Below are 27,238 nucleotides of genomic sequence, written 5' to 3' on the forward strand. Positions count from 1 at the left end.
ATATCCTCCTTTAAACCACACACACACTCTCTTTCTCTCTCCTGGGATATCCTCCTTTAAACCCACAGTGAGATGAGAGGGGCTGTCTGGTGAAATAGTAATAGTCTGTTAATTGGTTGTTAATGGACTGGGTTATGGTAATAGTCCCAATAGTCCCCTGTTTATTACCATTCCACAGCTCTGTGAGCCCTGGCCATAGTGTAGGGTTACACCAGCTTTCTGCTCGCAGTAAACCAGGGCCAGCGTCCCAAATGGCACCATATTCACTATAAAGTGCACCACTTTCGACCAGGGCCCATTGGTGCACTATATAGGGAATAGGGTGCTGTTTTGGACGCACAATATATATTGTGTTATTCGGAGGGTAGATGTTAATCTCATTATTGATTTATGTGCTGCTGCTTTGGTTTATAATTGTCATTTTTGGCCCCAAGTCAAGTGCTCTAAATGTCGACCACATTGTCTAGTGAGATTATTGTGCTAACCCTAATAAAGTCACCCAACATCAATGTGAAAGACTGGTGGAGAGCATGAAAGCTGTGATTGAAAATCAGGGTTATGGGCCTCCCGGGTGGCGCAGTGGTCTAGGGCACTGCATCGCAGTGCTAGCTGCGCCACCAGAGTCTCTGGGTTCGCGCCCAGGCTCTGTCGCAGCCGGCCGCGACCGGGAGGTCCGTGGGGCGACGCACAATTGGCATAGCGTCGTCCGGGTTAGGGAGGGTTTGGCCGGTAGGGATATCCTTGTCTCATCGCGCTCCAGCGACTCCTGTGGGGGGCCGGGCGCAGTGCGCGCTAACCAAGGGGGCCAGGTACACGGTGTTTCCTCCGACACATTGGTGCGGCTGGCTTCCGGGTTGGAGGCGCGCTGTGTTAAGAAGCAGTGCGGCTTGGTTGGGTTGTGCTTCGGAGGACGCATGGCTTTCGACCTTCGTCTCTCCATTGGGTTGTCGAGAACGGTGTGGAAGAACTTGACTGGCCTGCACAGAGCCATGACCTCAACCCCATCTAACACCTTTGGGATGAATTGGAACGCCGACTTAGAGCCAGGCCTAATCACCCAACATCAGTGCCCGACCTCACCAATGCTCTTGTGGCTGAATGGAAGCAAGTCCCCGCAGCAATGTTACAACATCTAGTGGAAAGCCTTCTCAGTAGAGTGGAGGCTGTTATAGCAGCAAAAGGGGGGACCAACACCATATTAATACCCATGATTTTAGAATGAGATGTTCGACGAGCAGGTGTCCACATACTTTTGGTCATGTAGTGTATAACCAGTCAGAATAACTCCTTGGACATTGATTCTGTTTCTACTGCATGTTCTACTCTGGTGAGCATTGGGTTTAAGTGTTCATATGTATATAAATATACATCCAATAGGAATGTAAAAGACTAGAGTTATTTGTGATTATGATGTTTGTCTCTACTCTCCAGTACATCCACTACAGTGGCAATGTAATATTGATGTAGAAATGGCTGGGAGACCACACACACACGCAAATCAAATGGAATCACAACTAAAAGTTCAACTGTCGACGTCAACACATCTATTTTTGATCATTTCAACTGTACGAGATGCCAGTCCTTTTAAAGTCAAACCACAAGGGCAATGTTGCAAAAAATATATTTAGAGATAAGTGATTTTTCAGCGCTCGATCACTCTCAGTTCTGCGTCATTTATGAGGAGACAAATAGTTGTTGAGAGTTGTTTAGAGCACGAACTGTGTGTGTGTGTGTGTGTGTGTGTGTGTGTGTGTGTGTGTGTGTGTGTGTGTGTGTGTGTGTGTGTGTGTGTGTGTGTGTGTGTGTGTGTGTGTGTGTGTGTGTGTGTGTGTGTGTGTGTGTGTGTGTGTGTGTGTGAGAGGACCAGAAGTCCCTACAAGAATAGTAAACGAACAAAAAGTTGACCAGCTGGGGACATTTTGTTAGTCCCCACAAGGTCAAATGCTATTTCTAGGGGGTTTAGGGTTAAGGTTAGAATTAGTGTTAGGGTTAGAATTAAGTTAAATATTAAGGTTAGGAGCTAGGGTTAGTTGTAGGGTTAGGGTTAGGAGCTAGGGTTAGGTTTAGGTTTAGGGTTAGGATAAAGTTTAGGTTTTTGGGTTAGGGTTAGGGTTAGGGTTAGGGTAAGAGTACAGGTTAGGATTAGGGTTAGGTTTAGGGTTAGGGGTTAGGGAAAATAGGATTTTGAATGGGACTGAATTGTATGTCCCCACAAGGTTAGCTGTACAAGACTGTGTGTGTGTGTGTGTGTGTGTGTGTGTGTGTGTGTGTGTGTGTGTGTGTGTGTGTGTGTGTGTGTGTGTGTGTGTGTGTGTGTGTGTGTGTGTGTGTGTGTGCGTGTGTGCGTGTGCGCGTGTGCGTGTGTGTGTACACTTAACATGGCCGCAGTGCAGGAAGTTACTCTGACAGAGCTGGGCTTTTTACAGTGGGTGTCTTTTGGACATCCAATCCAATGAACTAAAATAGACTAGTGGCTTTCAGTCAGAGTAATGTCACTCCTCGCTGTGGAGAGATTTACTAAAACATTTCACTAACAGAAAGAAGAATGTTTTTCATTTTTCATACAACCTGAGAGACTAGATGGACTGTTAAAACCCACAGGAATCAGAGCGATTCAATGTGACATTGGTTCTGGTTAAGACTGGTCAGAGGGTACGTCCCAAATTACACCCTATTCACGATATAGTGTACTACTTCGACCAGAGGCCTGGTCAAAAGTAGTGCACTATGTAGGGGTTAGGGTAAGTAGTGCACTATAAAGGGTGCCATTTGGGACAAAACCACAGACTTGTAGACAGTGACTGTTTTGAACGAGACTATTGGAATATAGAGCCTAGGGCTTGAGCCTGCCCTAAACCATATTCTTATACAGTATTTCAACATAAAACATTGAGGGCAAGAGTTTGTTGAGGCATGTTCATGAATAATACATGAAGAAAGTTATGAGATCAGAAAATACAGTTTCATTATAAGCCACGGGATGATTTATGTATTTTCATGATGATTCCAGCATGTAGAACTAATGCGGTTGGTATCAATGTGGCAGACTGTGTCGCATTGCCAGCTGGTCTTCGTTTGCTGCTTGTTGCAGTAACACTACAGTCCACTAGGTGGCTGTAGTTGATCACTGAAGTGCTCTGCTCAGACAAGCTGTTGTTAATTATGTTGCTGTGGGCTCTTATCGGGCTGAGAAGTGAAAACTACAAGACCCATAAACAGCCTGTTCAGGATGCAACATTTTTGGTTTATTTAACTAGGCAAGTCAGTTAAGAACAAATTCTTATTCACAATGACGGACTAGGAACAGTAGGTTAACTGCCTTGTTCAGAACGACAGATGTTTACCTTGTCAGCTCAGCGATTCGATCTAGCAACCTTTCGGAGCCCAACGCTCTAACCACTAGGCCACCTGCCCCGGTCGTTGTTTTTGTTGTTGTTGACAGAATGAGATAGAAATGTATTGTGGTGAACAGATGATGGTTTCTCAGGTAAAATAGGGAATTGTGTTGCTTCCTTTCTATCTGTAACGTTGTGAACATATTTAATTTTTTATTTTATTTAGCCATATCACCTCACGGAATAGAACACACCTGTTGGAATCAGGCCACTGATTTCTTAGCGAGGTAATATTTATTTGGTAAATAGAACTGTGAACTCAGATAGGATAAAGAAGCTCAATACTTCAATAGATAGTAACACCTTACCTGAATGAGAAATATAGGCTTTTCATGGAAAATGACTGGGATTGAGTAGTGCAGGACATGGGCCCTACTCAAAAATCTAATAAAATTGTGTTGGTCACTTACACATATTTAGCAGATGTTATTGTGGGTGTAGTGAAATGCTTGAGTTCCTAGCTCCAACAGTGCAAAATATCGAACAATTCACAATACACACAAATTTAAAATAAAAGAATGGAGTTAAGAAATGTATACATATTAGGATGAGCAATGTCAGAGTGGCATTAACTAGAATACAGTAGAATAGAATACAGTAGAATACAGTATGAGATGAGTAAAGCAGTATGTAAACATTATTAAAGTGACTAGTGTTCCATTATTAAAGTGGCCAGTGATTCCATGTCTATGTATATAGGGCAGCAGCTTCGAAGGTGCAGGGTTGAGTAACTGGTTGGTAGCAGGCTAGTAATGGCTATTTAACAGTCTGATGGCCTTGAGATAGAAGCTGTTTTTCAGTCTCTCGGTCCCAGCTTTGATGCACCTGTACTGACCTCACCTTCTGGATGATAGCGGTGTGAACAGGCAGTGGTTCAGGTGGTTGTTGTCCTTGATCTTTTTGGCCTTCCTGTGACATCAGGTGGTGTAGGTGTCCTGGATGGCAGGTAGTTTGCCTCTGGTGATGCGTTGTGCAGACCACACCACCCTCTGAGAGCCCTGAGGTTGCGCGCGGTGCAGTTGCCGTACCAGGCGGGGATACAGCCCGACAGGATGCTCTCAATTGTGCATCTGTAACAGTTTGTGAGGGTCTTAGGGGCCAAGCTGAATTTCTTCAGCATCCTGAGGTTGAAGAGGTGTTGTTGCGGCCTTCTTCACCACACTGTCTGTGTGGGTGGACCATTTCAGATCGTCTGTGATGTGTACGCTGAGGAACTTGAAGCTTTTCACCTTCTCCACTGCGGTCGATGTGGATAGGGGCGTGCTCTCTCTGCCGTTTCCTGTAGTGCTCTATAAGTTATACGGTTCTATTTTGGACACACCCTGTATGCCCGTTTCCCTCTGGACACACCCTGTATGCCCGTTTCCCTCTGGACACACCCTGTATGCCCGTTTCCCTCTGGACACCGTGTATTCCCTTTTCCCTCTGGACACACCCTGTATGCCTGTTTCCCTCTGGACACACCCTGTATGCCCATTTCCCTCTAGACACACCCTGTATGCCTGTTTCCCTCTAGACACACCCTGTATGCCTGTTTCCCTCTAGACACACCCTGTATGCCTGTTTCCCTCTAGACACACCCTGTATGCCTGTTTCCCTCTGGACACACCCTGTATGCCTGTATACCTCTGGACACACCCTGTATGCCTGTTTCCCTCTGGACACACCCTGTATGCCCGTTTCCCTCTGGACACACCCTGTATGCCTGTTTCCCTCTGGACACACCCTGTATGCCTGTATACCTCTGGACACACCCTGTATGCCTGTATACCTCTGGACACACCCTGTATGCCTGTTTCCCTCTAGACACACCCTGTATGCCTGTATACCTCTGGACACACCCTGTATGCCTGTATACCTCTGGACACACCCTGTATGCCTGTATACCTCTGGACACACCCTGTATGCCTGTTTCCCTCTGGACACACCCTGTATGCCTGTTTCCCTCTGGACACACCCTGTATGCCTGTTTCCCTCTGGACACACCCTGTATGCCTGTTTCCCTCTGGACACACCCTGTATGCCTGTTTCCCTCTGGACACACCCTGTATGCCTGTTTCCCTCTGGACACACCCTGTATGCCTGTTTCCCTCTGGACACACCCTGTATGCCTGTTTCCCTCTGGACACACCCTGTATGCCTGTATACCTCTGGACACACCCTGTATGCCTGTTTCCCTCTGGACACACCCTGTATGCCTGTTTCCCTCTGGACACACCCTGTATGCCTGTTTCCCTCTGGACACACCCTGTATGCCTGTTTCCCTCTGGACACACCCTGTATGCCTGTATACCTCTGGACACACCCTGGAAAACACTAAATAAAGCAAGGGACCAAAGTGAAGTGGAATATAGATTGTTTTATTTGTTCGTTTTAGATCGAATTTTAAAGAAGTCTGATTTGTTTTTATAGAATATGCAACATATAATCCATTCCATATTTACAGAAATCATGTACACTTTGTGCTTAATATGGTGTTATATACAAAGGTCAAATGAACAGCTATAGGCACCTCTTTGTCTGTGTCTATAGAGTATGAATGATGTGTAATTCAGAAGAATGTCTTATTTTGACATATTGTGTAATATACTACTACATTTTGCTGAAACTATGAAAGAGCAAATAATGATAAACTGAAAAGTAAAAGAGAAAAACAACAATCTGAGATGTACATTCTGGATCAAACCCCAGCTTGAGAACAGGGGATCCAACGTAATCAATGGCATCCATTCTGGTGAGTGTTAGTGAAGGATAGTGAACAATACAGAATGATATTCAGTTTGGATTCCAGGCTAGTGACTAGAAGCGCAAAGAAAAGAGTATGTGTAGGACCCAGGGGAGACCAACTGCCACCTCTCATTGAAACCAGGCTGTTTTTTTCCAGAAAGCAGGATCCCCTGTTATAGTAAATGGTTGCGGTTGCCATATAGTAAATGGCAACCTTCAGGTCAATATTCAAAGGAAAAAAAACAACAAAAAACATTTGAAGACAATCATGTTACAGATAATTGCTTCTATTACAACAGATGTATGTCCTTGAACCAATATATATTTTTTTAAATCACACAAAGAAGTTATATGGATAATTGAGTTGCTATGGCAGCCTGCAGTACCCCGGTCGGCTATCATTTACACTTGAGATACTCATGAAAGGGGCGGCACTGAGCTAGCCTGCAACATCACTTCCTGGAGTAGCTCAAACTGTGCATGTTATGTCTACATAAATCTCCCTCATGAGATGCCATCTTAGCATGCTAAAAGCGACTTGATGTGATGTCATCGATATGTACAGTAAATGGTTGGGTGTCTAACAAGGTTTTAGTTATAACCTCCAAGGTGTTTTGTGATATATAGAACCAGGGCTAGGTTTACCCCCACCTCGCGGGTAAAACATTTCAGGTGTCCCCCTCTTGACGGCAAAAAAAGAGACGTCTTTAAGTACATTTTCTGAAATTCTACACATTTTGACATGGTGCAGAGAAAATGCTGTGGTTTTAAAGCATATATTCCTGAAATTCTACACATTTTGCCATGGGGCAGAGAGAAAATGCTGTGGTTTTAAAGCATATATTCCTGAAATTCTACACATTTTGCCATGAGGTGGAGAGAAAATGTTGTGGTTTTAAAACACATTTCATGCTACTCTACACATTTTGCAATGGGGTGGAGAGAAAATCTTGCTGTTTTAAAGCCAATTTTCTACAATTCTACACATTTTGCCAGGACTTACGCCATGTTGATATGATATCTGAGTGAGAGAGACTGACAAAATCAATGGGGGACCCTGGGTTGAATGTCTAGCAGATTGTTTTGTTATTGTCTGTCCCTCTTTTAGGATGAATTATGATGGGATGACCCTCTAGCAAGGTGCATTGTGATAGGAAGACCCTCTAGCAAGGTGCATTGTGATAGGAAGACCCTCTAGCAAGGTGCATTGTGATAGGAAGACCCTCTAGCAAGGTGCATTGTGATAGGAAGACCCTCTAGCAAGGTGCATTGTGAAAGAGGATTGGCTGAACCATGCCTGTGAGCATCTTGGGCACGTGAACGCTGACAATCTCAGAGATCATCTCTGGATAGCTGACTCTGGTGTGCAGAGACTGGGCCTGGATAAACAGATCATAGGTGAACTGGTGCAGCTTCCTCACAATCTGAGAGAAAGAAAGAGAGAGAGGGAGAGAAAGAGGGTGGATGGGTGGAGAACAAGGGGGGGGGGATATGTCAACATACGTGTTAGAGGTTAGGGGTCAGAGGTCAGGGTTAGTGTATATTACCGGGTGTAAGTAGTCCAGTAGCTGTGTTAGCTGGAACAGGTGTTGGTTAGGGGTCAGAGGTCAGGGTTAGTGTATATTACCGGGTGTAGGAAGTCCAGTAGTTGTGTTAGCTGGAACAGGCGTTGTGTGTGGTGTTTTTCTCCGTGGTAGCTGGCCAGACGATCCAGCTCCTTGATGTAAGAGATCCTCAGCTCGTCAAAACACTTCTGATTCCTCAGACCCTCCACGGGGACTAACAGACACAAATAAATAAGCAGATATTGACCCAGATAATGATACAGTCACCTGGTGTCAGTGTGTCAGTGTGTCAGTTATGTGACTCACTGATGCTGAAGAGGAGCAGAGCCTTCATACAGAGGAACTCGTCCTGGGTGACTCTGAGCATACAGAACCTCTGGGACAGCAGACGGAACTGGACACAGTGTTCATACATACTGGACACGCGCATCCTCTGACTGGAGTGGTGAAGGTGTGAGAGAGGGTGAGAAGGTGTGAGAGAGGGTGAGAGAGAGAGGGTGAGAAGGTGAGAGAGAGGGTGAGAAGGTGAGCGAGAGAGATAGAGAGAGAGGGTCAGAAGTTGAGAGAGAGGGTCAGAAGTTGAGAGAGAGATGGGGGGGGTCAGAAGTTGAGAGAGAGAAAGTCAGAGGGTTAGAAGTTGAGAGCGAGAGAGAGGATCAGAAGTTGAGAGAGAGATAGGGGGGGTCAGAAGTTGAGAGAAAGAGAGGGTCAGGAGTTGAGAGAGAGGGTCAGAAGTTGAGAGAAAGATAGGATCAGAAGGTGAGAGAGAGAGGGGGGTCAGAAGTTGAGAGAAAGATAGGATCAGAAGGTGAGAGAGAGGGGGGTCAGAAGTTGAGAGAAAGATAGGATCAGAAGGTGAGAGAGAGATAGGATCAGAAGGTGAGAGAGAGAGGGTGGTCAGAAGGTGAGAGAAAGAGAGGATCAGAAGGTGAGAGAGAGATAGGATCAGAAGGTGAGAGAGAGAGGGGGGTCAGAAGGTGAGAGAGAGAGGGGGGTCAGAAGTTGAGAGAGAGAGGGGGGTCAGAAGTTGAGAGAAAGAGAAAATCAGAAGGTGAGAGAGAGAGGGGGGTCAGAAGTTGAGAGAAAGAGAGGATCAGAAGGTGAGAGAGAGAGGGGGGTCAGAAGGTGAGAGAGAGAGAGAGGATCAGAAGGTGAGAGAGAGATAGGATCAGAAGGTGAGAGAGAGATAGGATCAGAAGGTGAGAGAGAGAGGGGGGTCAGAAGGTGAGAGAGAGGATCAGAAGGTGAGAGAGAGAGGGGGGTCAGAAGGTGAGAGAGAGAGAGGGGGGTCAGAAGGTGAGAGAGAGAGGGGGGTCAGAAGGTGAGAGAAAGGGTCAGTATAATGTTTATTCTTAATTTAGGATTGTTTATTTCCCTTTTATTTATTGTCTAGAGAAAGAGAGAGAGATTTATCAATATTGTATTCAGCAAGACAATAGTTGTACTCACTCGTTGAAGATGAGGTCAGGAGCGAAGTAGAGCTCTCTAGCGTCTGTGTTAGTGTAAGACCTCCAGCCCAGAGCGAACACCATCAACCCCAGCCATGAAGACTGGATCACTGACATCTGGTCTTCTACATACAGCTCTCTGAAACCTACACAGAGAGAACACCATCAACCCCAGCCATGAAGACTGGATCACTGACACCTGGTCTTCTACATGCAGCTCTCTGAAACCTACACAGAGAGAACACCATCAACCCCAGCCATGAAGACTGGATCACTGACATCTGGTCTTCTACATGCAGCTCTCTGAAACCTACACAGAGAGAACACCATCAACCCCAGCCATGAAGACTGGATCACTGACATCTGGTCTTCTACATACAGCTCTCTGAAACCTACACAGAGAGAACACCATCAACCCCAGCCATGAAGACTGGATCACTGACATCTGGTCTTCTACATGCAGCTCTCTGAAACCTACACAGAGAGAACACCATCAACCCCAGCCATGAAGACTGGATCACTGACATCTGGTCTTCTACATGCAGCTCTCTGAAACCTACACAGAGAGAACACCATCAACCCCAGCCATGAAGACTGGATCACTGACATCTGGTCTTCTACATACAGCTCTCTGAAACCTACACAGAGAGAACACCATCAACCCCAGCCATGAAGACTGGATCACTGACATCTGGTCTTCTACATACAGCTCTCTGAAACCTACACAGAGAGAACACCATCAACCCCAGCCATGAAGACTGGATCACTGACATCTGGTCTTCTACATGCAGCTCTCTGAAACCTACACAGAGAGAACACCATCAACCCCAGCCATGAAGACTGGATCACTGACATCTGGTCTTCTACATGCAGCTCTCTGAAACCTACACAGAGAGAACACCATCAACCCCAGCCATGAAGACTGGATCACTGACATCTGGTCTTCTACATGCAGCTCTCTGAAACCTACACAGAGAGAACACCATCAACCCCAGCCATGAAGACTGGATCACTGACATCTGGTCTTCTACATGCAGCTCTCTGAAACCTACACAGAGAGAACACCATCAACCCCAGCCATGAAGACTGGATCAATGACATCTGGTCTTCTACATGCGGCTCTCTGAAACCCACAGTACAGGGAGAATAAAATAGGTTATGACTAGAGCCCCCCCTGGTGGGAACGACATAGAAAACTAGAACTGAGGCTACAGCACTGGTATCAGTCACACACAGACCAGCTCTCTGTTCCCCAACTCTCTCTATCACACCTGGGTTAGTGGGTTGGTACCATGTAGTGGTTAGGTAACAGTAAGATACAGGGTTAGAGGGTTGGTACCATGTAGTGGTTAGGTAACAGTAAGATACAGGGTTAGAGGGTTGGTACCATGTAGTGGTTAGGTAACAGTAGGATACAGGGTTAGAGGGTTGGTACCATGTAGTGGTTAGGTAACAGTAGGATACAGGGTTAGAGGGTTGGTACCATGTAGTGGTTAGGTAACAGTAAGATACAGGGTTAGAGGGTTGGTACCATGTAGTGGTTAGGTAACAGTAAGATACAGGGTTAGAGGGTTGGTACCATGTAGTGGTTAGGTAACAGTAGGATACAGGGTTAGAGGGTTGGTACCATGTAGTGGTTAGGTAACAGTAGGATACAGGGTTAGAGGGTTGGTACCATGTAGTGGTTAGGTAACAGTAGGATACAGGGTTAGAGGGTTGGTACCATGTAGTGGTTAGGTAACAGTAAGATACATGGTTAGAGGGTTGGTACCATGTAGTGGTTAGGTAACAGTAGGATACAGGGTTAGAGGGTTGGTACCATGTAGTGGTTAGGTAACAGTAGGATACAGGGTTAGAGGGTTGGTACCATGTAGTGGTTAGGTAACAGTAAGATACAGGGTTAGAGGGTTGGTACCATGTAGTGGTTAGGTAACAGTAGGATACAGGGTTAGAGGGTTGGTACCATGTAGTGGTTAGGTAACAGTAAGATACAGGGTTAGAGGGTTGGTACCATGTAGTGGTTAGGTAACAGTAGGATACAGGGTTAGAGGGTTGGTACCATGTAGTGGTTAGGTAACAGTAGGATACAGGGTTAGAGGGTTGGTACCATGTAGTGGTTAGGTAACAGTAGGATACAGGGTTAGAGGGTTGGTACCATGTAGTGGTTAGGTAACAGTAGGATACAGGGTTAGAGGGTTGGTACCATGTAGTGGTTAGGTAACAGTAGGATACAGGGTTAGAGGGTTGGTACCATGTAGTGGTTAGGTAACAGTAAGATACAGGGTTAGAGGGTTGGTACCATGTAGTGGTTAGGTAACAGTAAGATACAGGGTTAGAGGGTTGGTACCATGTGGTGGTTAGGTAACAGTAGGATACAGGGTTAGAGGGTTGGTACCATGTAGTGGTTAGGTAACAGTAAGATACAGGGTTAGAGGGTTGGTACCATGTAGTGGTTAGGTAACAGTAAGATACAGGGTTAGAGGGTTGGTACCATGTAGGGGTTAGGTAACAGTAAGATACAGGGTTAGAGGGTTGGTACCATGTAGTGGTTAGGTAACAGTAAGATACAGGGTTAGAGGGTTGGTACCATGTAGTGGTTAGGTAACAGTAAGATACAGGGTTAGAGGGTTGGTACCATGTAGTGGTTAGGTAACAGTAGGATACAGGGTTAGAGGGTTGGTACCATGTAGTGGTTAGGTAACAGTAGAATACAGGGTTAGAGGGTTGGTACCATGTAGTGGTTAGGTAACAGTAGGATACAGGGTTAGAGGGTTGGTACCATGTAGTGGTTAGGTAACAGTAGGATACAGGGTTAGAGGGTTGGTACCATGTAGTGGTTAGGTAACAGTAGGATACAGGGTTAGAGGGTTGGTACCATGTAGTGGTTAGGTAACAGTAGGATACAGGGTTAGAGGGTTGGTACCATGTAGTGGTTAGGTAACAGTAGGATACAGGGTTAGAGGGTTGGTACCATGTAGTGGTTAGGTAACAGTAGGATACAGGGTTAGAGGGTTGGTACCATGTAGTGGTTAGGTAACAGTAGGATACAGGGTTAGAGGGTTGGTACCATGTAGTGGTTAGGTAACAGTAGGATACAGGAAGAGTGGTTTACCTGGCATGGCTTTAGCCCAGTTCACCACAGACACAAGTTGTCTCTCTCCCAGCTCGTTGAGGCTGGACAGTAGGGAGGTGAAACAGTCTGGCTGGGAGGTGTCATGGCCTGCGTTGACCATTCCTGGCTCGATGGAACTCAGGACGTTGAGGAGGGAAGGGCGTAGGCTGGGGGAGGGGCCAAGAGTGGGAGCCTGCAGAGCAGCACAGCCTGCAGAGAGGGATATGAGATGAGATGAGTTGAGTTGAGACAAGAGATATGTGACAAAATTAGACAAGTTGAGACTAAATATGTGCTGCCTTTCATCCAGGGTTGGTCGTAAATTCTGAATTGAGTTGTAACTGCTTTCTTTGTTAGTGCTCATATGAAAAAATTACATTCTGGTTAAGAAAAATATCTCACATACGGTAATATTGATCCTCACATTGAGCCTGTGGGGAAATGGTGGCTAACTGTAGTCCCCCAGTCCTCTCTCCTTCCCTCTCTCCAGTCCTCTCTCTGCCGGGTGCCTGTGTTCCCCCCTCCACTACTCCTTTCAGCGGGCCAGCTCCCCTCAGCTTCCGGCCTGAAATGCACCACACACAGAAGTAGGACAGAGAAAAAGGCCCCATTACCACTAGGAGATATGAAGGAGTCTGAGGAGCAGGGTGGAGAAAGAGAATGCTACTTTTCCATTCACATTACATCCTTGCTTTAACCTTTCATTGTGGCTGGCCATGTGACATTCTTGGTCTACAGCTCAAACTGACCGTAAATATCACAGTAGCCACTAGCCAGTAAGCACAAACTATTTAACAATGACAAACTTTTCTTTTAAAACATTTTACACTCTTGAATAATACAACCAAACCCTATTACACTCTTGAATAAGGCAAAAATTCACAAGCATGTACATGCAGACAATTAAAAGGTTGACTTTCTCATCTGTAGGCTACACTTACATTTTTGCTTCAAGAAAAAGGCACAGAGTTGCTTTTGTAACAGCATGTCTTCATCAAGTAACGTTAGCCTATCAAAAATGAACGATTAACGCTCTCATTCTAATATAAAAGTACAAAAGGACTACCTTACAACAAACCTGCCTTCATTTTTTATCAATATCATGCAAATCAGTACATGTGGTAAAAGCTAATTGTGACTGAAAACATGGTTACAAGTGAATTCACTGCAACAAGTTTTATGTGGAAGTCCATACCTGACACCAATAAATAAAAGATATATGCCTCGTGATTTGTCAACGTGCACAATTAGTCTGTGCTTCAATCTGATCAACTGTAGCCTACTGATAACACCCACAGCTGCAGATGGGTGATTGTCATGAAACCATTTTTAAACATGTCTATAGCATATTGAGTTGAAAAAAAAACATGATGCATCTGTAAAATCAACTATCATTTTTGGAACTAAGATGTCTAGTTTTTGGCGAAGTGTCTTATTTTAAATACATTTTACATGTATGCCTGAATTTTGCACATTTTCTCCCCAGATTTTCATTGCCGAAATGAGTCCGGATTAAATTGCTTGGGTAATTTTATAAAATGTTAATTTAGAAAGACCTAACTGATTTGAATAAAGCACAAAATATGTTGCTACAGTTCGACCATAAAATTGTATACTAGTTGAATTTTACATGAAAATATAATATTTATCACGTACAAATAGTGTCTGTGGACATGTGTCTCATTACCATAACAATTGTTCAAATTCCTGTAAAAAACGACATCTCATTACCACAACACTTGTTAAAGTTCCTGTAAAAACTACAATCAGTTTTTAAATAAAGTTTTATTCACCCATGATGCATCATCTAGAGGAGTAGAAGCTAATGTATTTGTGTATATGCCTTCAGAATGTTCTTATTCTCAAACACCCCCTTTACCCCCACTTGGCCTTCTCATTACTAAAATGTCTAATGTCTTATAATTAAATGTTTTATTTTTATTTTCAGTGTTGTTTTTAACTCAGGCATTTTCATTAGGAGAGTAATGTAAAAAAAAACATTAGCAATTGATTTGTTTATTACTTTTTTGGATTGTTGCGATAATGAGAATTTTGAGGAAATTGTGGTAAAATACATAATATTTTATTTTTTTAAAACAATAATAATGATGAAATAGATAAGAACAGATCCAGATAGCCTAGAGAAGCCTATTGTCTCTGATCCCATCTGGGGAAACTGGCATAAACTATGTATTTATAGCCTAAAATTGGCCAAATTATTTGTGTTCTGACAAAATGTGACTGTGGTCAAATTTGGTTTATATTCACACTTCGGGTGGCTAGGCTACCTAGGCCTATTTAATCGAAAATGATTGGCTGGATATAATCGATCAACACAATAGTGATGACATACAGTATGAGTATCTTTTTAATTACAGATGCACAGCCCTAAACCATGCAATCCTGCAGCATACAGCCAGCTCAGCCAAGTTAGTTTGTGTCCATTCGCAGTTATTGTCTCTGCCTGTGTAAAGTGTTTTAATGTTTCCACCCTCCCTAGGGCCAGGAGTTTTTCCAGGATTTTTGAAAAACCTTATGACCTGATATTTAAAATTTTTTTACTGGTAATTTATTACTATGTCATACGCTAGAACTACGCTGGAACTAAGGTCTGGAGTTGGTCAAGGTTACTACAAGCTCCATTATGTTGATCTACATGCGTGCACGTGGGATTAAAAAAAAATCTGATTAATAATAAAAATATATACCTGGCAAATATTCTTATACTTGCCGTTGTAACCTAAAACAGTATCCCATATGCTGCTTGTGTATTCATTCCCCTATCAGCTAAAAATAGAACGTCATGTTTTGGTCACGGAGAAGAATGCTAGATGACTAGCTAACGTTAGTTGGCTACAGCAGTTTCTACCATTTCATAATAGCCTGTAATCACTAGTTATTACTTCTAAACAAAATGCAATTTTGTGTGGATTCTATTAAGGTTAAATGTTGTTTGGTTCATTGTTTGAACAGTAGTTGAGATTATATTTGCTTGTCAATGCAAAATAGGCTTCTTTGATGCATAGCCTATACTGTTGATCAGATGAAGGAACCAAGCAACCTTCATTGCCTACACAACACTGCCCGCTACGGAAGAGATGATGCCGCGCGTTACAGTTCTCGTGTGGCACAGGAGTTAGTCGAATTTCAGGGAGCACTTTTGTGACGAAAAACGACATTGCACTACATTCCTTCGCGCCGTTTGCGTATTCTGTGTAGTAGTAGCCTTTAGGTCACCTACTACCAGACCAGGAAGAAATCTGAGCCCAAGGAAAACAATGCCCCCCCACCACTTTGGAACTTGCGGTGCAACCTTTGAAATCTCTACACAATGTTACAAACAGTGTTGCCAACGTTTTTTCAGTGAGACCCGCTATTGGCCCCTTGATTACGTTTTGGTGTTGCCGCGACGACATCACAGCACCACTTTGCCTTGCTCCCACCGACATAGCGTTTTCGCCCCCTCTCCCGCCGCACACCCCGTCCCCAGTGCGTGTGCTGTGACTTCTGTTGCACAGACACCTTCTCCCACTCTCGTTTTTGGCATAATTGAGTGGGTTAAAGTCGCTAAATGCCATCAAAACCATATAAACCCTCTGTGTCAAAACTCCCCAAAGGCAGCCTGAAAAGCAACTGAATTTATCGCTAGAATCTTTTACCAATAAAAGTCGCTGGAGGAGTCTGAAAACTTGCTATATAAAACTTGCTATATAAAACTTGCTATATATAGCGAAAAAGTTGCTAAATTGGCAACACTGGTTACAAATAAAACAAAGATATCCTATTTGTATAATCTACATTTTACAGGTTTTAGTGGTGGAGCTTTACATGGCTCAGTGCAGCCTGCAGCTACTGCAACAATTTCAGAATGTAACAGCATGTTACTTCAATTTAAGTTAAAAACTCAATAAAACAAGTCTCAACTATTAGGAAAATGTCTATACATTTCAGCTGTTTCAAAACCATTGTTCTGCTATTACCATTTATACTGTAGGAGTGTTGACTCAACAAGACAATTCTGTTTACACTGCCCTGCTTCAAGCCGGGCAACTGTCAGGCGAGTGTCTACACTACCTTCCGAGGTAGCGGTCGAGACATAGCAAGTACGTGAGTTTACATTTTAGTAATATGTGTAGCTGATCGTATTTTTATGAAAAGTAAAGTGTGAGTAAATTGTGAAGAGGCTCTTTCTTATTCTCAATGAATGGCATTATCGGTCTGAAATGTAAATGTACATAATATGAACATACACTTTTCAATTCACATTAGCAAAGGGAATGTCACGAGCCGAGAGGGTTCGATTCACGTTCTTTCTTCGCAGCTTAAAAGTACCGTGAATGTCACAGTAGCCACTAGCCAGGAGGCTAGGCATTACAAACTTAGCAAAGGGAATGTCACGAGCCGAGAGGGTTCGATTCACGTTCTTTCTTCGCAGCTTAAAAGTACCGTGAATGTCACAGTAGCCACTAGCCAGGAGGCTAGGCATTACAAACTTAGCAAAGGGAATGTCACGAGCCGAGAGGGTTCGATTCACGTTCTTTCTTCGCAGCTTAAAAGTACCGTGAATGTCACAGTAGCCACTAGCCAGGAGGCTAGGCATTACAAACTACACTGAGTGTACAAAACATTGGGGTCACCTGTTCTTTCCATGACATAGACTGACCAGGTGAATCCAGAGCTGTGTTCGAATACTCATACTAACCACACTAAAGGTACTATTTGTGACATACATTGAGTATGTAGTATGCTTATTGGGCATAGTATGGGTATAGTTAGTATGCCAAAAGTTCACAGATGTCGGACTACATTCGCCAAAATAAGAAGTATGCGACCAGTGGACACTATTTACGTGCTTTTATGGCCCATAATGCAATTCATCCGGAAATGGGCGTGGTTCACAACATTTTCAGATTTGAAGAAAATGGCGGAAAATATGCTGACGAAGTCCGACGAGAGCCGATACAAATGTATTGCTTTATCTAATTATGACAAATGTTAAGAAAATGTTGACCAATGTAATAAGTAATTACTTTTCGAATAAGTTCATTTACGTTGGCTGACAATTTGTAAACTACGCTATCCTTACAAACCGCATAGCATATAATTACAGCAGTATGTACCTGTATGTTAGCTAGCTACCTAATGTTAGATGGCTTCTAAGGGTGTGTTCATCAATTCAATCTTGAGTGCCAGATTTCGCTCTGGGTGTCCGTAAATTCAGAGCGTTGTCAGATTGTCTATTCTAAATTAGGAGCGTCAGAGCGCACACTGTACTCTGACCGAGGAGTAGGGTTGATCAGAGCGTTCTGACCTCAGTTAAGCACCCAAGCTAACTGGATAACGTTGGCTGGCTTGCTAGCTACTTCCAGACACAAATGAGAGAACAGCTCACTCTGACCATTTTACTCGCCCTAGCTGAGCTGGTTAGGCTGTTTTTATGCTATCCAGAGTGTTGTTGACTATAACTGTGTTGTTAGCAACAATTTAATTACGCTTTTTTGATTACGCTTTTATTTTTTATTTAACGATTATTTAACTAGGCAAGTCAGTTAAGAACAAATTCTTATTTACAATGACGGCCTACTCCAGCCAAACCCGTACGACGCTGGGCCAATTGTTTACTGACACCGACCATATTAAACGGGTGTTATGTAAATTTGTCAGTTATTCCCGCGCTCTGGCACACTCAGACGAGAGTGCTCTGAAATTGGAGTAGATAACCACAGTGGCTTTATAAACACAATCTATTGACTTGATTATTCAGGTCATTCTTAGCTAAGTGGTATAGTGGTTGTGTGTTCTTAATGGGCATTGTTCATGAAGTCATAAGCAGTGGTGTAAAGTATTTAAGTAAAAATACTTTAAAGTGCTACTTAAGTAGTTTTTTGGAGTATCTGTACTTTACTTAACTATTTATATTTTTGACAACTTTTACTTCACTACATTCCGAAATAAAATGATGTACTTTTTACTCCATACACTTTCCCTGACACCCATAAGCACTAGTTCCATTTTGAATGCTTAGGACAGAAAATGGTCCAATTCGCACAAGAGAACATCCCTACTGCCTCTAATCTGGCGGACTCACTTAACACAAATGCTTTGTCTGAGTGTTGGAGTGTGACTGGCAATCCGTAATAAAAATAAATAAAAATTATTGTGCTTTTTGGTTTGCTTAATATAAGGAATGTTTTATTATTCATACTTTTTACTTTTGAATCTTAAGTATATGTCACACCCTGACCATAGAGAGCTTTTTATTCTCTGTTGGTTAGGTCGGGGTGTGACTAGGGTGGGTCATCTAGGGGTTTATATGTCTATGTTGGCCTGTTATGGTTCCCAATCAGAGGCAGCTGTTTATCGTTGTCTCTGATTGGGGATCATATTTAGGCAGCCATTTCCCCTTTGTGCTTCGTGGGATTTTGTCTATGTATAGTTGCCTGTGAGCAGTATTATAGCTTCACGTTTCGTTTGTTCGTTTTGTTGTTTTTGTTCTTTGAAGTGTTCTCTTCCTAATAAAAGGATGGAGACATATCACGCTGCATCTTGGTCCACTCCTTTCGACGAGCGTGACAGTATATTTAAAACCAAATACTTTTAGACTTTTACTCAAGTAGTATTTTACTGGGTGACTTTCACTTTTATGTGAGTCATTTTCTATTAAGGTATCTTTACTTTTACTCAAGTAGGAGATTTGAGTATTTTTACCACCACTGGTTATAAGATGTCTAGCTAGTAATTTGTTATGCTAACAAGCTTACAAGAAGTTGCATAGCAACAGCATAAACTTCCGGTAGACAGGCGAAGGGCTTGCTCGCTCAACTGAAAGGATACCGTTAGTTTATGGTGTACTAAAATGAACTAATAGTATATAGTATGTAGTATACAATGGCAAGAAAAAGTATGTGAACCTTTTGGAATTACCTGGATTTCTACATAAGACAACAGACAAACATAGTGTGCTTAAACTAATAAGACACAAATTACTGTATTTTTCTTGTGTATATTGAATACATCATTTAAACATTCACAGTGTAGTTTGGGAAAAGCATGTGAACCCCTAGGCTAATGACTTGGAGTCAGCTAACCTGGAGTCTAATTAATGAGACGAGATTGGAGATGTTGGTTAGAGCTGCCGTGCCCTATAAAAAACAGTCACAAAATTTGTTTGCTATTCACAAGAAGCATTGCCTGATGTGAACCATGCCTCGAACAAAAGACATCTCAGAAGACCTAAGATTAAGAATTGTTGACTTGCATAAAGCTGGAAAGGGTTACAAAAGTATCTCTAAAAGCCTTGATGTTCAGCCTACACCTGCATTGCTTACTGTTTGGGGTTATAGGCTGGGTTTCTGTACAGCACTTTGAGATATCAGCTGATGTAAGAAGGGCTTTATAAATAAATTAGATTTTTGATTTTTTTTATCAGTCCACAGTAAGACAAATTGTCTATAAATGGAGAAAGTTCAGCACTGTTGCTACTCTCCATAGGAGTGGCCGTCCTGCAAAATGAGTGCAAGAGCACAGCGCAGAATGCTCAATGAGGTTAAGAAGAATCCTAGAGTGTCAGCTAAAAACTTACAGAAATATCTGGAACATGCTAACATCTCCGTTGACAAGTCTACGATACTTAAAATACTAAACAAGAATGGTGTTCATGGGAGAACACCATGGAAGAAGCCACTGCTGTCCCAAAAAAACATTGCTGCATGTCTGAAGTTTGCAAAAGTGCACCTGGATGTTCCACAGCACTACTGGAAAAATATTCTGTGGACAGATGAAACTACAGTTGAGTTGTTTGGAAGGAACACACAACACTATGTGTGGAGAAAAAAAGGCACAGCACACGAACATCAAAACCTCATCCCAACTGTAATGTATGGTGGAGGGAGCATCATGGTTTGGGGCTGCTTTGCTGTCTCAGGGCCTGGACAGCTTGCTATCATCGACGGACACATGAATTCCCAAGTTTATCAAGACATTTTGCAGGAGAATGTTAGGCTGTCTGCCAATTGAAGCGCAACAGATGTTGGGTGATGCAACAGGACAACGAGCACAGAAGTAAATCAACAACAGAATGGCTTCAACAGAAGAAAATATGCCTTCTGTAGTGGCTCAGTCAGAGTCCTGACCTCAACCCAATTGAGATGCTGTGGCATGACCTCAAGAGAGCGGTTCACACCAGACATCCCAAGAATATTGCTGAACTGAAGCAGTTTTGTAAAGATGAATGGTCCAAAATTCCTCCTGACCGTTGTGTAGGTCTGATCCGCAACTACAGAAAACATTTGGTTGAAGTTATTGCTGCCAAAGGAGGGTCAACCAGATATTAAATCCAAGGGTTCAATACTTTTCCCACCCTGCACTGTGAATGTTTACACGGTGAGTTCAATAAAGACATGAAAACGTATAATTGCTTGTGTGTTATTAGTTTAAGCAGACTGTTTGTCTATTGTTGTGACCTAGATGAAGATCAGATCTAATTTTATGACCAATTTATGCAGAAATCCAGGTATTTCCAAAGGGTGCACATACTTTTTCTTGCCACTGTATCATTAAGTATGTAGTATACAGTATGTTAGTATGGGTATTTGATTACAGCTCATGTGAAAGCTATGATCACTTATTGATGTCACCTGTTAAATCCACTTCAATCCAGAAGGAGAAGGATTTTTACACCTGGAGATTTTTTTATCATGCTAATTAGATGTTCACGGGGGCACGGACATCGACTCAAGTTTTTTTTTTTCCTCAATAGTTTGCCAAAAGGCACCTAAAGACTCTCTGACCATGAGAAACAATATCCTCTGGTCTGATGAAACCAAGATTGAATTCTTCGGCCTGAATGCCAAGTGTTACGTCTGGAGGAAACCTGGCACCATCCCTACAGTGAAGCACGGTGGTGGAGGCATCATGCTGTGGCGATGTTTTTCAGCGGCAGGGACTGGGAGACGAGTCAGGACCGAGCGAAATATGAACAATGTAAAGTACAGAGAGATCCTTGATGAAAACCTGCTCCAGAGCGCTCAGGACCTCAGACTGGGGCGAAGGTTCACCTTTCAACAGGACATTGACCCTAAGCCCACAGCCAAGACAACGCAGGAGTGGCTTCGGGACAAGTCTCTGAATGTCCTTGAGTGGTCCAGCCAGAGCCCGGACTTGAACCCGATCGAACATCTCTGGAGAGACATGAAAATAGCTGTGCAGCAACGCTCCCCATCCCACCTGACAGAACTTGAGAGGATCTGCAGAGAAGAATGGGAGAAACTCCCCAAATACAGGTGTGCCAAGCTTGTAGTGTCATACCCAAGAAGACTCGAGGCTGCAATCGCTGTTAAAGGTGCTTCAACAAAGTACTGAGTAAAGGGTCTGAATACTTATGTAAATGTGATATTACATTTTTTATTTTATATATTGATTAGCAAAATTGTCTAAAGACCTGTTTTTGCTTTGTCATTATGTGAGTAGTTTGATGAGGGGGAAAAAACAAGAATAAGAATTTAAAAAACAAGAATCCATTTTAGAATAAGACTGTAACCTAACAAAATGAGGAAAAAGTCAAGGGGTCTGAATTCTTTCCGAAGGCACTTGTATATTATTTAGTATAGGCTATGTAAAGAAATATGAAATTAAGAATAGTCGGATGGGTGACAATATTAGCCTGAGTGATGTATTATCACTTGAATGATGCCCAGCGTGTGCAGTAAGGTAATAAACAGAGCATGCCTTTTTCCCACGACTTTAAAAAAAATCATAGTCGCTCAGCTCATGTAGCCTAGCCCATAGGCCTATATGTTTTTAAAAGTGGCCAAATACCTTCTTAACATTAAGCACATTAATCCGCTTTACAACCAGTGTACAGTCGTGGCCAAAAGTTTTGAGAATTACAAATATTAATTTTCACAACATCTGCTGCCTCAGTTTGTATGATGGCAATTTGCATATACTCCAGAATGTTATGAAGAGTGGTCAGATGAATTTCAATTAATTGCAAAGTCCCTCTTTGCCATGCAAATGAACTGAATTCCCAAAAAACATTTCCACTGCATTTCACCCCTGCCACAAAAGGACCAGCTGACATCATGTCAGTTATTCTCTCGTTAACACAGGTGTGAGTGTTGACGAGGACAAGGCTGGAGATCACTCTGTCATGCTGATTGAGTTCGAATAACAGACTGGAAGCTTCAAAAGGAGGGTGGTGCTTGGAATCATTGTTCTTCCTCTGTCAACCATGGTTACCTGGAAGGAAACACGTGCCGTCATCATTGCTTTGCACAAAAAGAGCTTCACAGGTAAGGATATTGCTGCCAGTAAGATTGCACCTAAATCAACCATTTATCGGATCATCAAGAACTTCAAGGAGAGCGGTTACATTTTTGTGAAGAAGGCTTCAGGGTGCCCAAGAAAGTCCAGCAAGTGCCAGGACCTTCTCCTAAAGTTGATTCAGCTGCGGGATCACGGCACCACCAGTACAGAGCTTGCTCAGGAATGGCAGCAGGCAGGTGTGAGTACATCTGCACGCACAGTGAGGCGAAGACTTTTGGAGGATGGCCTTGTGTCAAGAAGGGCAGCTAAGAAGCCACTTCTCTCCAGGAAAAACATCAGGGACAGACTGATATTCTGCAAAAGGTACAGGGATTGGACTGCTGAGGACTGGGGTAAAGTCATTTTCTCTGATGAATCCCCTTTCCGATTGTTTGGGGCATCCGGAAAAAAGCTTGTCCGGAGAAGACAAGGTGATCGCTACCATCAGTCCTGTGTCATGCCAACAGTAAAGCATCCTGAGACCATTCATGTGTGGGGTTGCTTCTCAGCCAAGGGAGTGGGCTCACTCACAATTTTGCCTAAGAACACAGCCATGAATAAAGAATGGTACCGACACATCATCCGAGAGCAACTTCTCCCAACCATCCAGGAACAGTTTGGTGACGAACAATGCCTTTTCCAGCATGATGGAGCACCTTGCCATAAGGCAAAAGTGATAACTAAGTGGCTTGGGGAACAAAACATCGATATTTTGGGTCCATGGCCAGGAAACTCCACAGACCTTAATCCTATTGAGAACTTGTGGTCAATCCTGAAGAGGTGAGTGGACAAACAAAAACCCACAAATTCTGACAAACTCCAAGCATTGATTATGCAAGAATGGGCTGCCATCAGTCAGGATGTGGCCCAGAAGTTAATTGACAGAATGCCAGGGCGGATTGTAGAGGTCTTGAAAAAAAAGGGTCATCACTGCAAATATTGACTCGTTGCATCAACTTCATGTAATTGTCAATAAAAGCCTTTGACACTTATGAAATGCTTGTAATTATACTTCAGTATTCCATAGTAACATCTTACAAAAATATCTAAAGACACTGAAGCAGCAAACTTTGTGGAAATTAATATTTGTGTCATTCTCTAAACTTTTGGCCACGACTGTAGATCCTAACTGGCATACATAGGCGGCGCGTCAGTTTCAAGTTTGGGGAAGATCATTTTCACCTTAAAAATGCACCTTTATAATAAAAGCATTACACGCATAATCGCATTTGCGGTCACTTTTGAGAATAGTGTTTTCCTGCTAATTGATTGCATTTTGAAACATTCGCGCTTACAGCCTACTGCCGTGTGTGCATTGCTGAGCTTATAATGTGAAGAAATAGCCTAATAGTTTATCAATATTAAAAGCTAAACGTTCTGATCTGTTGCATCAGCCTCATTGCTTTTAAAAATTGAAGTTGACAATAGGTCAACTTTTGTACTATGGGGATAGTAGACTGACATAGACTAGTGCTTTTGCCGTTCGTTACGCCTACTCATCTTGTTGGCTGACGAAAAGTAAATGTGGACAGTTCTAAAATCTTCAATATTTTTTAACATCGGAATTCGATAAGAGGGATGCGCGCAGTTGCACTTCTCTCAGATGCCTGAGAGAAGAACCGATCGCGTGACAGGCATTGGCTAATAAGAATTGAGATATCTGAGAGAGTCATGTGAGTGAGAGGTGCTTTGGAGTGCTGCTGCCGGGAGAAGGGAAGGGCACCTGCAAGTTCCTGGACATTTCTGGGGGAATGGCCCTAGCCCTCACCCTCCGATCCAACAGGTCCCAGACATGCTCAATGGGATTGAGATCCAGGCTCTTCGATGGCCGTGGCAGAACACTGACATTTCTGTCTTGCAGGAAATCACGCACAGAACGAGCAGTATGGCTGGTGGCATTGTCATATCAGGACGAGCCTGCAGGAAGGGTACCACATGAGGGAGGAGGATGTCTTCCCTGTAACGCACAGCGTTGAGATTGCCTGGAATGACAACAAGCTCAGTCTGATGATGTTGTGACACACCGCCCATGACCATGACGGACCCTCCACCTCCAGATCGATCCCGCTCCAGAGTACAGGCCTCTGTGTAACGCTCATTCCTTCGACAATAAACGCGAATCCGACCATCACTCCCGGTGAGACAAAACCGCGACTCATCAATGAAGAGCACTTTTTGCCTGTCCTGTCTGGTCCAGCGACGCTGGGTTTGTGCCCATAGGCAACGTTGTCGTCGGTGATGTCTGGTGAGGACCTGCCTTACAACAGGCCTTCAAGCCCTCAGTCCAGCCTCTCTCAGTCTATTGCGGACAGTCTGAGCACTGTTGGAGGGATAGTGCGTTCCTGGTGTAACTCGGGCAATTGTTGTTGCCATCCTGTACCTGTCCCGCAGGTGTGATGTTCGGATGTACCGATCCTGTGCAGGTGTTGTTACACGTGGTCTGCCACTGCGAGGACGATCAGCTGTCCATCCTGTCTCCCTGTAGCGCTGTCTTAGGCGTCTCACAGTACGGACATCGCAATTTATTGCTCTGGCCACATCTGCAGACCTCATGCCTCCTTGCAGCATGCCTAAGGCACGTTAACGCAGATGAGCAGGGACCCTGGGCATCTTTCTTTTGGTGTTTTTGAGAGTCAGTAGAAAGGCTTCTTTAGTGTCCTAAGTTTTCATAACTGTGACCTTAATTGCCTACTGTCTGTAAGCTGTTAGTGTCTTAACAACTGTTCCACAGGTGCATGTTAAATTACTTGTTTATGGTTCATTGAACAAGCTTGGGAAACAGTGTTTAAACCCTTTACAATGAAGATCTGTGAAGTTATTTGGATTTTTACGAATTATCTTTGAAAGACAGGGACCTGAAAAAGAGACGTTTCTTTTTTTTCAGAGTTGAATTACTCCACAATCTTAATCTAAATTACAGAGTGAAAAGAATGAAGCCTGTACAGAATAAAAAACATTCCAAAACATGCATCTTGTTTTCAAGAAGGCACTAAACTAAGGCTGCAAAAAATATTTTTTGTCCTGAATATATAGTGTTTGGGGCAAATCCAATACAACACATTATTACTTAGTACTGCTCTCCATATTTTCAAGCATAGTGGTGGCTGCATCATGTTATAGGTATGCTTGTAATCATTAAGGACTGGGGAATTTTTAAGTATAAAAAAAGAAATGGAGGGCCTCCCGACTGGCACAGCCGTCTAAGGCACTGCAGTGCTTGAGGCGTCACTTCCGATCCAAGTTCGATCCCGGCCGCAACCTGGAGACCCATGAGGCAACACACATTTGGCACAGCGTCTTGTTTGCTTGTTTGTTTGTCTTGTCTAGGGTTTTTGTATGTCTAGGGGTGTTTGTTAGTCTAGGCATATTTTAGGTCTATGGTGGCCTGAATTGGTTCCCAATCAGAGACAGCTGTTTATCGTTGTCTCTGATTGGGGATCGTATTTAGGTTGCAATTTTCCATTTTGGTTTGGTGGGTTCTTGTCTGTGTAGTTGCCTGTTTCAGCACTCGTTGTATATAGCTTCACGTTCGTTTTGTTATTTTTGTTAGTTTGTTTAGTGTTCTTTCGTTATTAAAAGAAGAAGAATGTATTCATATCACACTGCGCCTTGGTCTCATCAATACAACGAACGTGACAATGATCTTCATCAGATGACACTCATAGGACTTCATGTTACACAATACATGTATGTTTTGTTCGATAAAGTTCATATTTATATCCAAAAATCTCAGTTTACATTGGCGCGTTATGTTCAGTAATGTTTTGCTTCCAAAACATCCGGTGATTTTGCAGAGAGCCACATCAATTTACAGAATACTCATCATAAATGTTGATGAAAATACAAGTGTTATAAATGGAATTAAAGATATACTTCTCCTTAATGCAACCGCTGTGTCAGATTTTAAAAAAGCTTTACGGAAAAAGCCCACCAAGCAATAATCTGAGTACAGCGCTCAGGCACCAAAACAAGCCATACAGATACCCGCCATGTTGTGGAGTCAACAGAAGTCAGAAATAGCATTATAAATATTCACTTACCTTTGATGATCTTCATTGGAATGCACTCCCAGGAATCCCAGTTCCACAATAAATGTTTGTTTTGTTCGATAAAGTCCACCATTTATGTCCAAGTACCTCCTTTTTGTTCGCGCGTTTAGTTCAAGAATCCAAATTCAAGAGGCGCAGGCACTTAGTCCAGACAAAGTCAAAAAAGCTATATTACAGTTCGTAGAAACATGTCAAACGATGTATAGAATCAATATTTTTGATGTTTTTACCATAAATCTTCAATAATATTCCAACCGGACAATTCCATTGTCTTTAGAAAGGAAAAGGAACGCAGCTAACTCTCACGGGCGCACGCCTGACTGAGCTCATGGCATTCTGCCAGACACCTGACTCAAACAGCTCTTATTCTCTCCCCCTTCACAGTAGAAGCCTGAAACAAGGTTCTAAAGACTTGACATCTAGTGGAAGCCTTAGGAAGTGCAATCGGACCAAATTTTACACTGTATATTGGATAGGCAAAGACTTGAAAACCTACAAACCTCAGATTTCCCACTTCCTGGTTTGATTTTTTCTCAGGTTTTTGCCTGCCATATGAGTTCTGTTATACTCACAGACATCATTCAAACATTTTTTGAAACTTCAGAGTGTTTTCTATCAAAATCTAATAATATGCATA

General features: G+C 43.0%; 1 protein-coding gene across 2 annotated transcripts in view; it reads right to left on the reverse strand.

The window, feature by feature from the left end:
* Positions 1–5,734: 5,734 nt before the first annotated feature.
* The window catches only part of LOC139574747 (progesterone receptor-like), a 37,778-nt gene continuing 16,274 nt past the window's right edge, over positions 5,735–27,238 (reverse strand). The window contains exons 4-9 of one of the 2 annotated variants that reach the window (XM_071399605.1): positions 12,672–12,812; positions 12,248–12,457; positions 9,137–9,281; positions 7,994–8,124; positions 7,750–7,901; positions 5,735–7,546 (exon numbers count right to left, since the gene is read on the reverse strand). In XM_071399605.1, the coding sequence (XP_071255706.1) occupies positions 7,379–7,546; positions 7,750–7,901; positions 7,994–8,124; positions 9,137–9,281; positions 12,248–12,457; positions 12,672–12,812 (947 nt within the window). In that variant the 3' untranslated portion in view covers positions 5,735–7,378. Of the gene's footprint in view, positions 7,547–7,749; positions 7,902–7,993; positions 8,125–9,136; positions 9,282–12,247; positions 12,458–12,653; positions 12,813–27,238 lie in introns of both variants that reach the window. The other variant, XM_071399604.1, reaches the window with a different exon arrangement.

Source organism: Salvelinus alpinus, chromosome 4 (assembly GCF_045679555.1).
Source record: "Salvelinus alpinus chromosome 4, SLU_Salpinus.1, whole genome shotgun sequence".
NCBI lineage: Eukaryota > Metazoa > Chordata > Actinopteri > Salmoniformes > Salmonidae > Salvelinus > Salvelinus alpinus.